This window comes from Ambystoma mexicanum, chromosome 2p (genome assembly GCF_040938575.1).
Source record: "Ambystoma mexicanum isolate Mex_15411 chromosome 2p, UKY_AmexF1_1, whole genome shotgun sequence".
NCBI classification, from domain to species: Eukaryota; Metazoa; Chordata; class Amphibia; order Caudata; family Ambystomatidae; genus Ambystoma; species Ambystoma mexicanum.
In genome coordinates this window covers 470,827,351-470,839,967 of record NC_090923.1, presented here as the reverse complement: position 1 = coordinate 470,839,967, position 12,617 = coordinate 470,827,351, and the positions used below count along the sequence as shown (strand labels likewise).

The 12,617-nt window shown below is 45.3% G+C and overlaps 1 protein-coding gene across 2 annotated transcripts in view; it reads left to right on the top strand.

Moving 5' to 3' along the window:
* Nucleotides 1-12,617, top strand: part of EIF4E3 (eukaryotic translation initiation factor 4E family member 3) — a 235,668-nt gene that overhangs the window by 81,243 nt on the left and 141,808 nt on the right. For both annotated transcript variants that reach the window (XM_069643843.1, XM_069643844.1), the window contains exon 3: nucleotides 1,547-1,641. In XM_069643843.1, the coding sequence (XP_069499944.1) occupies nucleotides 1,547-1,641 (95 nt within the window). The remainder of the gene's footprint in view (nucleotides 1-1,546; nucleotides 1,642-12,617) is intronic.

Sequence of the window (12,617 nt, the reverse complement as noted above, 5' to 3'; positions counted from 1 at the left end):
GAATCGTGAAACCTTATTGAACAAGCAAAAGAGGGACATTAAGCAGGATTATCAGGTTACTAGATTAATTTGTAATTTATCTAATTCGAGTTGTGTGTGATATTTTCTCCAAGCAGTGGCATGTTCTTAAGATTCACAGGTATTACCAGGACAGCCTAGTGTTACTTTTAGAAAATTCCCTTCATTAAAGGATAAATTGATGCAAAGGTTTTTACCTCCAGAAAAAGTTTCCATGTTGAATTAGTTAGCCAGCGATAGTTAGGGTTTTTTAAGTATCCGTAAAGTCTGCCAATATGCTCTCCCAATCCAGTTTTAAGCATCCTGTGTTTGATACTGTGTATACAATTTGTTCGAATATTACTTGAAATATTGAGCTTGTTGTATATGTCCTTGGCTGTCCATGTAATACATGGTATGTGGGCAGCACAATTTGTAAATTGAAAATAAGGATTTTACACCCTATAAACATGCAACCTTTTTTCTGACCCCATGGCCAAACAATTTAATGGTTAAATATTGGATAGATTCTTGTTCTTTGGAGTGAATCGTATTTCGAAGCATCCAAAGGGAGGAGACAGAACCTTGAGATTACACCAATATGAAATAAAATGAATCATTGACTTTGAGACCAAAGCTCTGTGGTATCAGGTAATGATATCGCCATATATTATGATCGCCGTAAATAATATCGCCAGGAGCACAAAAAAAATTTGAGGCAGAAAGAGGCTGGAGCACAGTTGGGAAGTGCAGATAAATCCTGTACCAATTAATAGGGTGCTAATGGGGAGTTGACCATTTGTATTATAGACTTCTATATGTATTATTGGTTGAAATCCATACATCCATGAATTATGCATAATACAGTTTTTGAAGCCCCCGTTTTGTATTTAACCTAGCTAAACCTGTTTTTTTTCTATCTCTAATGCACCCCCTAACCACTGTGTGTGATCTATAATTTTCAAGAAATTAAAGCTTTTACTCTGCTTCACAAGCAGTAAATAACTTTAACAGAACTTTGCAGCTTTGTGACATTGCAAACTTGGGAATCTTTGCATAGTGCCACAGGTGGAATTAAAATGTTGTCTATCTCAAATGTTAACTTGCAGAAGAAGTGTCCTTTCAAAGGTTAAATAATGTTTTCTTGTTGGCAATTTAGAGATGACAGACATGTATTATTTATGTACATTCTTTAATGCCCTTTTTAAATCTACATCAAACTTTTTTTTTTTAAACTGAAGTGGCGGTTGGTCCATGTAACTCTTCAGGTACAAACCTCTGCTTGTACGTTGTCTTAAAGTTGCACGGTTTTATTTTCCTGTAGTCCTCTGAACTTTATGCTCCTTGTTGGCAACACCTTAAAGTGTCGAATCTGCTTTAACTTTTATTATGCTAAGTTCCTCCAATGTTCGACCTAGAGATATTATTCCTTAAAATTTAGAAGATTCGATATTTGTCCGAATTCATTACACTCTGTTTATTGGTAATGTGCTTAAACTCTACAGTTATGTTTTTGAAAATGAGATAATGTGCAGCCTTTTTATTATAGAGTTTTTGGGGCGTCTACAATAATATTCCTCCTGTGACGATTTTGCCTTTGAGATGTAGTTACCATTTAATGCGCGGAGAAAGGAAACCATTGTGGTGAGTATATATGGTTCAACACGTTACATGAAAAATGTATTTGTATATTGAGCATATTTCTATGCCATCTAGTCTACGCAGAATTGTCGCTTTCCTTTATAACTTGGTTGCCTTTTCATTAGTTGGACCTAATTTCCTTTTGCAACAGCCTCATTATTGTACTGTTTTCACTTTCCAGCTTTATATGTTATGACTACGGACGCTATTTCCGTTTGCACATAATCTGGTTTTAAAGTTCTGACCAGTAATGCTTACTGTTAGATTGGATTTCTAAACTGTGGCCTGGTGGAAAGATGTTAAGGAGGCCATCCTAGTTGTAGTGAAAAGGGAAACTGGGAGCTGTAGCCAAACCAAACAAGGGAGCATGGAGAGTGGTCCAGGCTAAGTCTCAGGAGAAAGTGAGTGGGGTCAGTGGTCCACAATGAGTCCACACAGTAAGCAGTTAAGGATTACACTTGTCAAGTAAGTATATTAATACAATAACATTTATTGGCCAAGAACACACTATGAAAATGACCAAGAACAGATAATATCACACACTAAAAGTAAAATACATATATAAAATCCCATTGGGTTTGTGTAAAATAGTAACTATCCAATACACCAACAGTCCACAGGAATAACAACCCTAACTTGAAAAGTCCAACCCTAAGTTGTATGGGGTCTTGTGCCCAAAAGTTCAGTTTCCAAAGAGTTTTAGGGAGTGGAATAAAGAAGTGTCCTGTGGACGTGAAGATGTTTCCAGAAGACAGAAAAGGGTTTTGCTTACAATGAAATTCTTCATGTACTTTTTTTGAGTGCTTTGGTAACCAATATTGCCAAAGCCAAAAGTTAGAAAACAATTTAAAAGTTTGCATACTTTGAATGGGTGGAAATAGGGGTGCAGGTAAGCACTGTTGTAACTTCTACACCGCCCCAATCTGATTCTCCCTCGGATTTGGCAAGTTGTTGGAGGGTCGCCAGAGGGCAGGTGCAAGAAGAGCGCCCAGTTAGTTACAGGAGCTGTGTGCAACATAGTGGAACAGTCCATCTGGCACTGATGAAGGACTTTTCAATATCCTCGATTAGATGCGGGAAAGACAGTTTCAGCGACTGTACCGATGCACAGCGACAGCAGGTGTCGGATATCATGGTTGAAGAAAGCCTTCTATCTCAAGACCCTTTGATGCTGGGACAAGCCCCCACTGGTGCAAGCCCCCCTGTGGGAATCCAGGCCTGCTGCGACTCCGTAGATTTGCTGCTTTACAGTCTGCATATGCAGTTATTATGTTCCTCTTAGTTCGAATAATGTCTTGCTTCTTTCCTTTTAGATATGGAAAGGTATTTTGGTGTTGTCATGCAGTTTGAAGATGAGCATGGGCCAGTAGGCGAAAGCGCAGGGTGCGCGATGCTCTCCAGTGAGTCATGCGCATTGAGTGGCGCTGTTTTTATATTGCTAACCTGTGTCTTTTCTCTCCTTGCAGGTTGCGATGTTCCTCGCCGAGCGCCGTAATGTTCCAGCAATGATGCTGACCAGGAGATGGCTACCCAGGTAAAAATTGTGTGGCTTTCTTCATTCGGGAGGAAACGTGAGTAAACGCTTACTAATGCTTTCTTTCTTTCTCCTCTTTCCAGGTTATGGTATTCCAGGATGCATGCGGTGCCGGATGATGTAGTTCGTAGGGAGTGGAACTGAGGTCGGCGATGGATTCAAGACAGGATACTGTTCCAGGTAAGTTTCGTAGTGTTCTTTCTCTCTCTGCAGGTCCTTGGTTTCAGGTAAGCTGGCATCAAAGAACTGGAAACCGTGAGTGTTACGCTGCAGAATAACGCAAAGCATGTTCTGCTGTTTGGGTGCGGTTTAAATAGTCTCAGGTAAAGTAGGCAAGGTAAAATAGTCCCAGGCCTGCCACACCCAAAAGACTAGACCGCATAGCTCAGTTCCTTGTAACTGAGCTATGTGTGTGCCTCCATGTTTGCTGAACCCTCCCCCCCAACTTAAATAGTCCCATTCTAATGTTCTTCATGATGGTTATGAGCCTGGCGCCAAAGGCACCAGGACTGACTCCAAGAGAGTCTTGGATGAGGTTTAAAGGCCTTTGACCTGGTCCTAACTGGAAGGCTGACTTGCCAGTGAGGGCCAGGAGCAAGGGTGATGACGAGTCCTCCTCCTCCTCCTGATGGGTGATCTAAACATCCATCTGGACTCTCCAGACTCCTCAGGACCTTTCTGCAACCTATACGACTCTCTCTACCTCTCTAGCCTACCCCCTGGCTCCGCACACACACTGCGGGCCACACTTTGGATGCTCTCATCTATACTGACATCCCTCTCTCCATCCCTCTCAATACCTCTCTTGGACTAACCACTTTCTTCTCTCAACACACCTGAAGCTCTCCTCTTGCAACGGCACACCTGGCACGGCCACTCGTTTTCAAAGTCACCAGACCCATGAAAAAAGCGACCGTGGCTGCCTATGCCTCCACCTACTCTCCCTCATCCTCCCAATCTTGTGGTTGACTCCCACCCTGACACAGCCCTCACCAACCTCAATCTCTCCAACACTCTTGACCCTGTCATGAGGGTCCGAATGGTGCTACTCTTGGAACGACTCTGAACTGGCTGCTCTTAAACGCAAGTGTAGGGCAACTGAGTGGAAATGGAATTTTTCGGGCGGACCGTCCGACAAACTGGCCTGCCATCTCCTTCAAAGGCAATATCGACTGCATCCGTTTCAAGAAAAGTCTCTATTCAAGCCTGCATCTCTGCGGCATGTAGCAATACGGCTGAACTTTTCAAAGTCTGTAAGGAACTGGCCAATCCTGCAGCAGCCCCTTCTTCTGTCACACCCACCCAGGACTTTTGCTCGGCTCTCGCTGCACACTTCATCACAAAAACCCAAGACATCCTTTCCTCCCTCTCTTCCACACCACAGCATACACCAACACTGGAACCTCCCTTGAGACCCCACCCCGCCCCTCCCCTTCCCATCTCTTCTCTCTCACCCATCGCACGCGATGAGGACACCAGGCAAGTCTGTTCTATGAAGGCACTCCCTTGTGCACCCTATGCTCAAGAAAACCTCTGCTGACCCCCTCCATTCCGGCAAACTATCGGCTTATCTCTATCACTCCTTTTCTTGGCAAACTCCTGGTGAAGTTGGCTATCTCTCAGCTGACACTCCACACTGAATCTATTGGTTGCTTCCACGACCATCAGTCTGGCTTTAGAGCATCCAGAGGCACATAGACTGGTCTCCTGAACACCTGTGAAGACCTGCTCTCAAACCTTGACACTAACACTCCCTCTGTCCTCATTCTCCTGGACCTCTCCTCTGCATTTGACACGGTTAACCACAACATCCTGATCGCACATCTCTGTGACACCCTAGGAATCACAGGTCAGGCTCTGGCGTGGTTAACCTCCTTTCTCTCCGACCGCCCATCCCAGGTGGAACTCTCAGCATTTCTCTCGACTATCGCTCTTTCAACTTGTGGCATTCCCCAGGGTTCTAACCTATCCCCCTGGGTTTTCAATGTCTGTATGGGTGCCTTGGCACGTGTGATTGCCACTTTTACCTCTCCAGTGTTACGCAGATGACACACAACTATCCTTCAGGCTACCCTCAGCCGCCCCCTCCATCTCGGTCATATCCGACTGTCTATCCACTATTCAGTCATAGTGTGCTGCAAACAACCTCTGCCTCAACACCAGCAAGACTGAGATTGTTTGCATTGGGACCCCTGCACCCACTTTCCCACTTTAACTCTGGCTGGCCTCCCTTGGCCCTGTGCCTGCACCCACCTGCAAGGCAAAAAACCTTCGACTCCACTCTCCTTCTCCTCCCACATTTTGAACATCTCTAAAATGTCTACCCATCAGCTACCCCTCCTCTGAGGTGTTTTCTCACTTTCCGCCAGCGGCTCACTGTCGCTAGAGCCTAGTTCTAGCTAGGCTGGACTACTGCAAAAGCCTCTTCCTCAACCTCCGTGCATCTGCAACTCACCAGAACAGAACTGCAAGACTTATCCTTGGCCTCAAGCCCAGGGACCGCATCTCTCTGGCTCTGAAATCCCTACACTGGCTCCCCGTGGCTGCAAGGTACAAGTTCAAGACCCTCTGCATTGTCCACAAGGCTTTCTGGGGCCTGGGACCGCAACGATGCCTAACTAAAAACCGTCCCTCCTGAGCCCTCTGCTCATCTACCTCCAACCTTCTGCAAGAGAGCCAGTTCTCCAAGCAGAGATTTGGAGGGAGAGCTTTATCTTCAGCAGGAGCCTCCCTCTGAAATAGCCTCCCTGCCGCCCTCTGTCTTGAGCCTGACCTCCTTAAGTTCCGGAAACTCCTTAAGACTTTCCTCTCCTCTTCCTTCTCTCGCTCTACCCAGCTAACCTAACCCTTAGCTAGTTCCCTCTCTCCCTCCTTTTATTCTATACAGTTCGCTGACTGGCGCCTGGTGTACCTCGGAGACTCACAAGTCCCTGGCACCCCCGCCAGCCATCTCGTACTAGCCTCTGGGCCCTGCACTCGCCTCATCACTGCACTTGAGAAATGACAGAGTGGCTCTTTTCACTTACCCCAGTCTCCACCGACTGTGTGCACTTTTACTCCCCCCCCCCCCCCTGTAACCGTCTGTGCACTTGCGCGATCCGAATGCACCTTGCCTGAAGATAGTCTCTCTATTCCATGTCGATCTCCTGAGTTCTCACGAACGACGGATACAGGAGCCAAGTATCCTGCAACTAAGAGGCTGAACCGAGGAATCGCTGGTGACTCGCTGAAGGACTCCTCCTCTGCACTACTGTCGTCCTGTGAAACCATTCTGCCTCTGATCGAACGAGAAGGCCTGTACTGGTACTTCGACCCTTTGGAATAGTGGGAACAACTATTCTCGGCATCTTCATAATCTCCTGCACGTAAGCCTTTGGAAGCGTCTCTGGGCCATCCAGTGGTCTGACCAGCTTACCCAGGAGTCTTGCTCTGTAACCGCCGTCAGGTTGCGGCTGTATTCCGAGTCCTTGACACTCTCACACGATTCGTACACTTGGCACTCCCAGGTCTGAAGTGAAAAGTGTACATTGGGCTGGAATACACACGGCCGCTTCGTTGCCCTGCTGTGGTAACAAACTGTGCGGGTTCACTGCGTTTGGGACGCCTCAACTCTAACTTCTGCTGCCGCATAATCTACACAACGCTGAGACGTCCCCTGCTCGTATCTGAACCTGCCAGCACTGAAAGTGACGCGTAGAAGCCTGGCTCTGCCTGCATCGGGGACCGGTGAGTAGCAACGCTAGGAACTGGTCGCCCTCCTGCAGTAGCCCGCAGCTTTTCCTCACTGTGTTAAACAGCACACCTTTTTCGCACTCGCGCTCTGCTTCTGCCCGCAAGTGGAGGCCGCGCTTGAGTAGCAGAGATCTCTTCGCCCTCCTTTGTTCACCACTCTGAACTGCCTGACTTCCTTGAAGAGACTCCCCTTGGACCATTGGTACCAGCGTGTGCAGGTACTTTGAGCACAGGGCTCCACTCTTCGTAGGGCTCGTACTTCCTTCTAGTTAGGTGGCCTCTGAAGGCGAACTGGGTTTAAAGATTACTTGCACTGCCTGTTTTCCTCCCCATCTAGGTGGTCTGCATATTTCGTGCTTCTAACTCTTTAGACCCTTCGGTAATTGTATATAGATTGTATTTGATTGTGATGTGTTGGTTTACTTGAGTTTTATCGTGATTCTTTACTATGGTCAATGTTACAGAGGCCTTGTAATGAATGTGTCTATATTTTTAATATAACATCTGCTTGGAGTAATTTGTAAGCGTCCTTGCTTTGTGTGCTCATTGCGGGCTTTCAGTCACCCTCGCCCCTCTTGAGACCTAGTCTTGACCGCCGCGATCGCTACCTTGATTGGTCTGGCTTGTCCAGAGGTTACCCTGTTCCAAGAAACTAGGCTGGCCTTCTGAACCTCTGCCCCTCCAGGACAGAGTTCAGAAATCCATCTTAACATAGGGCATGAGTGTTCTCCATGGCAGAAGGGGACACTGGTGGTCCAGTGGCCAGAAGTAGGCAGAACATGATCTGGCAACTGTAAGAAATTCAGAGCTCCAGAGGATTTAGTCTCGGACAAGTAAGTAACCGACATTCTAGTTGGTAAAAAGTTTCGTGGACTTTGTAGAAGGCTCCCTGTATGCGTTCCATCGTTGGGCCTGGGCGAACACCCAATCCTACCAATCAGCTCCCTAGCCACACAAGAACAACGACTTAAGGAAGGTTTACCTCCAGCCACACAGTACCTCAGCAGTGAAGATGTTGTTGCAGAGGAACGCCTTCACGATGCAGCAGCTGCAGGACCTGGTGTCTGGATTCTTGATCATCATACGAAAGAAAGGGCACTGGGAGGCAGCAGCAGTCTAGAGAAAAGGCTCCCAACAAAGGATTCCTCTTTGCTTCTCGCAGCTGTGTGGATTTGACACCCTTTTCAAGACCCCAGATTACGAACGGTTGTTGTCTGAACGATTCACCTCGCTATCTCACTCCAGCAGTCTTGTGAAGGACCTTCAAGATTGAAATCTTTTTTCTGGAGGTCCAGTAGGAGTCCACCAAAGTTTCAGCGAGATTTGTTCTACGGAAGACGATGCACAGCACTCTGGCTTGAGGCACCCGGGTATTGGTGGTTTCAGCCCATGAAGGTCACAGCTTGTGGTAGGATGGCTCGAAATGCAGGTCTTCTTAAGACTTATTGGTCCCACCACTCTAAGGGTTGGAGTCTGCTTCTTCGGGACTCCTCTGTCGCATGGAAGAAATGATCAGCACTGGCAGTGGTTACTCAGCCACCTCTGGTCACTGGAAGAAGCTAAAGGTGTCTTCTCTTCTGCCTCATTGGATTCAGGATCCAAGCCATTTATCCTGGAACCCAGCCAATCAGCAGTCCTGCCACATTCAAACTTTGGGGGGTGGCTGTTCTTTCAGGACAGCAAGCCTCTCAGTTGGAACTGATACCAGGCAGACGTGCTAGAAGACAAAGGACTGAAGTTATGGACTCCTCCCTCGTTTCCTGTCTTCAGACACACTGAAGCCTCAGCATGCTTTTCAAGGAATTTCAGCCGAAGACCAAAGTCAAACTAGGACCTCCCCCACCAAGCATGGCAGAAGGATAAAGAAAGGACAAACGCACAATAAATTGATAAAAAAAAGAATACAGCCACCATTTTAGGGCAATGTCGACTCTTCTGTGCACTACCGCGGCTGTGAATACAGCCTGTGAGTAAAAATCACACACAAGTTGGTGGAACATGTGCACTGACGCAAGCCATTCAGGTATACTTGTCACTGCGCAAATGGTGCAGTAAGAAGGGGGACACGGGACACCGTGTAACCCCACAACACTGCACGGGGTGTGCTGTTCTTGCAATATAAAATGTAGAGAGGATTAAATATATCCTTCTACCCTTGAGAACATGTGTTCTGCAAGATAGGTAGAGAACTGTAACAGAAAAGTTACAGCAACAGTGAGAAAGGGGATACTATGTAACCCCTCAGCACTCCACATAAGGCTGGGTGTGCTGATGTCACATTGGGAACTATAGAAAGGATCAAAAGTATCCTTCTAGCCCTGAGAACATTAGTTCACACAACGTACATCAGAGAAAAAATGGAAACCCAAGGGGGGCTCCTCAGCAACACTGCACATATAGTGCTGTGTGCTACAATAATAACATGTAGATGCCCAAAAAGTTATAGGAAAGTATGATTCCAAAATGGAGAGACACACAATTGACTCCCACAGAAAGAGTAAAGGAAAGGTGTGAGTGGCTAAAATGGTTGCCACTCATTTTAGGTCTGTGGTTTGAATTTGACAAAATTTGTGAAAGTTCTGGACGCAAAGATTTGTATGGACTTCAAGACCATTGTGCTGGGCAGTGATGACATGTTGGAAAATGTGGCTACATCACAGAAAAAAATTGATCTTTCAGATCGCAATGGTGGGAAAGAAACTGACATTGGAAATCATCTGATCCCGTTACTATTTAGATGTGGATAGAAGAGATGCATATGTTGGTGGGGATTGAAAAGGTGTTGTATCGGAGGGAGAAGAAAAAGGCTTTATTCGAAAAGATCTGGGGTAAATTTCTTTTGTTATATTAGGTTTGAACCATGACTGTGTAGTGACTCCTTGGGGGGTGGGACGATGTAATGTATATATTTCAATGGTTGTTTAAATGGATAATATTCTTGTTTAAGTTTTCGGATGTATTTTTTTTGTGAGTAAAATAAAATTTTCAAAAAATAAAATGGTTGCCACTCAGGAACATAGAAAAATAATCCCCAAGTCCAGCAAAAAGTGCTGGGCGTCTCACATGTGAAAGTGATTTGGCATAAATATGAAAATCTAACACATCTTGGTGGTAGTCCCCATTCATTGTAGTCCATGGGGAATTTTTGGTGGAATTACTGTGGCAGTCAGCTGACTGATTTGCCGCCAGCTCATAGCTGGAGGTGAATCCTCCAACATTCAGCCAAAGTTATAGTTGGGCAGTGTGGCGATCTGTGTTCATACTGCCACATTTTACCTGCACCGCCCTACTTGTAATGAGGCCCAAAATGGCCAAAGAAAAAGCAAAAAATCTTGTGGCACGGCCATGTTGGGACACTAGCCAAAGTTAGTAGCCCAACTTGGTAAACACGAGAAGGCTAACAAAAAGTACAGTAAAAAGAGTGAAAAAGTAACTCTTGCTTTGATATTAAATGGGCAGTTGTTGGGGAATACAATAGGTTTTTCTTTAATTTGTGTATTTTTGTTCTAATTTAACTCTCCATAATCTAAATGCTTAATTTAGCATTATTTGGAAATTATCTACTTAAATGCTGAGTCGAAGCTTTATAAGAAGAGGTTTTCTCTCGTTGGCAAAGCCGACCTTGCATTTCAATCATATTTTCACTGGAGCGTATCCCTAGTGAGCGTGTACAAGTGCACTTCAATACATTCAAGAGGAGGCATACTCCTTCTCCCGACTCCACTCCTCCGTATTGACTTTGAAGCCACTACTGTTGTTCGTGGTGCAAGCTACTCAAGTATTTTTCTGTACTTCATGTTTTTGGGTTCGCTAGTCACATATTACATTTCAACCAAATACAGGTTTCGGTTTTAAGTGAACAAATCACCTGGGTCACTTGACTGTAGTTACATTGCAGGTAAGATGATTCTGGCATTCCAATTACTAATGCCCAGCATCAAGTATACATTGGCTGATTTTATATACGGTCGTTGGTAAGTGCATTCATACACCTTGTGGCTGGAAGGCCCATCTTGCTACATACCATCCAACAGCAGTCTTTAAAACACAGAACGGTGTCTGAAAGTGAGACTGTTTAGCCGATTTAAAAAATAAAAAAATAAACACAAAAACGGAGACAGTGGACTAGTAATTCAAACATATAGTCTAGTTGGGCATTTAATGTTTTGGGCTTTAAATAAGGGTAGTGGGAGGTTACTGCCCCACAGCCTGCCATGTCAGACATTCTTGCCATTAGCACCCTAACAAAAAATCTGGTGTGCTAATGTTTCTTTTTGGCAGGCACTATTTGTTGTTCAAGAAGGGATTGCATGTGTTGTTTTCCCTTAACCGTGCAAGCATATATTTTTGGAATACCTGTGTCGTGGCATCCTCTTACCACGTAGTTTTGAAAGTGGCCGGTATTGCAGTGAAGTGACTTGTTACAGCTCTGAGCAATAAATGATCCTTTTTAGGTGTTATGACTACGTTTTGGCGACAGGCTATCTCTCCCATTTTTGTCCTGCAAGCAACTTTAGGGATATATCCAGGGAACGTGCAGTCAGGTGCCCGTCTCCCTACCCCCAAAAAAGAACCTACTTTAATAGTGCACAGGCAGGACAAACTAAAGGGGGGAGGGCTATTTGGGGCCCACAAATAAGGGGTGCCGTTACCTGCGCACATAGAAATATTGAACACTTAAAGCACCAGTGTGTAGTGCATTGAGCACAATTACCAGCGTGTAGATGAACCCAATGTATGCCAGTGCCAACATCCAGCTCACTTCCCTTTTGTCAAGGCTCCACGTTACTGTCTTCAGCATGGGCTCTGCCATCGCGCTCTGATGTCAGTCACCCAGAAACTCACTATGCCATTCTGAGCAATTGCAGTTTCACTTGCACAACAAGCGATATTACTCTTTGGAGTAAAGAGCAGTACAACATGAAGTACGCTGTGGCGAATATGCTTTTTTCTTTTCACTCCATTTAAGTTCGTCCTGGAAGATAGCTCTGAGGCAACGCCTTATGTCTTGGAAGGCAGACATCACAGAGCGCGATGCGTGTGCATCCCGGTTTCAGAGGCTGCTCTCCAGAACGAAGCGAGATATAAAGCCTACGTTGATTTTTGTTTCTCGTTGATATTAATTACCTTTCGGATGTTCACAGTTCCGCACATCACAACATATTATCCTGTCCCCTTTGCACTAAAGTTTGCAAATTGTATGTTCCCATCTGTTAAGATATACTTTCTGAATCGTCCCTGTGGACGGCTTCCATTAAACTTGCAGGGGTTGTCCAATCCTGGATACCAGACACACTTGGCAAATATGTGGATTGGGTTCAGTCAGACCCAGTCCTCAACATCTGGCCACACACAAACCTCCAATTTGCCTGCAAAAGCTGAAACTTTCCATAGGAAAGTGCTTAACTTGTATGGAAATCTGTCCGCACGAAGGCAGGAAGAATGTCAAAAGGCAAGATTGCCAAGGGAAAGGCAAAAATCTCATAGCATGGCATTTTTAGAGTATATGTTACTCTATATGACATTAAGCTGTAAAATGGATAAGTTCAAGAGACTCCAAAAAAGTAAGTAATGTAAAAGTACCCGCTATCACCAGTCCCTCTTAGACAGGTCATTCAAGTAACAAAACCAATCTAAAAACTATGCTACAGGGACGTAGTGTCCCGCCGCACTTCATTGAAGGTGATGTGCACAGGGTAAATCATCAATGTTA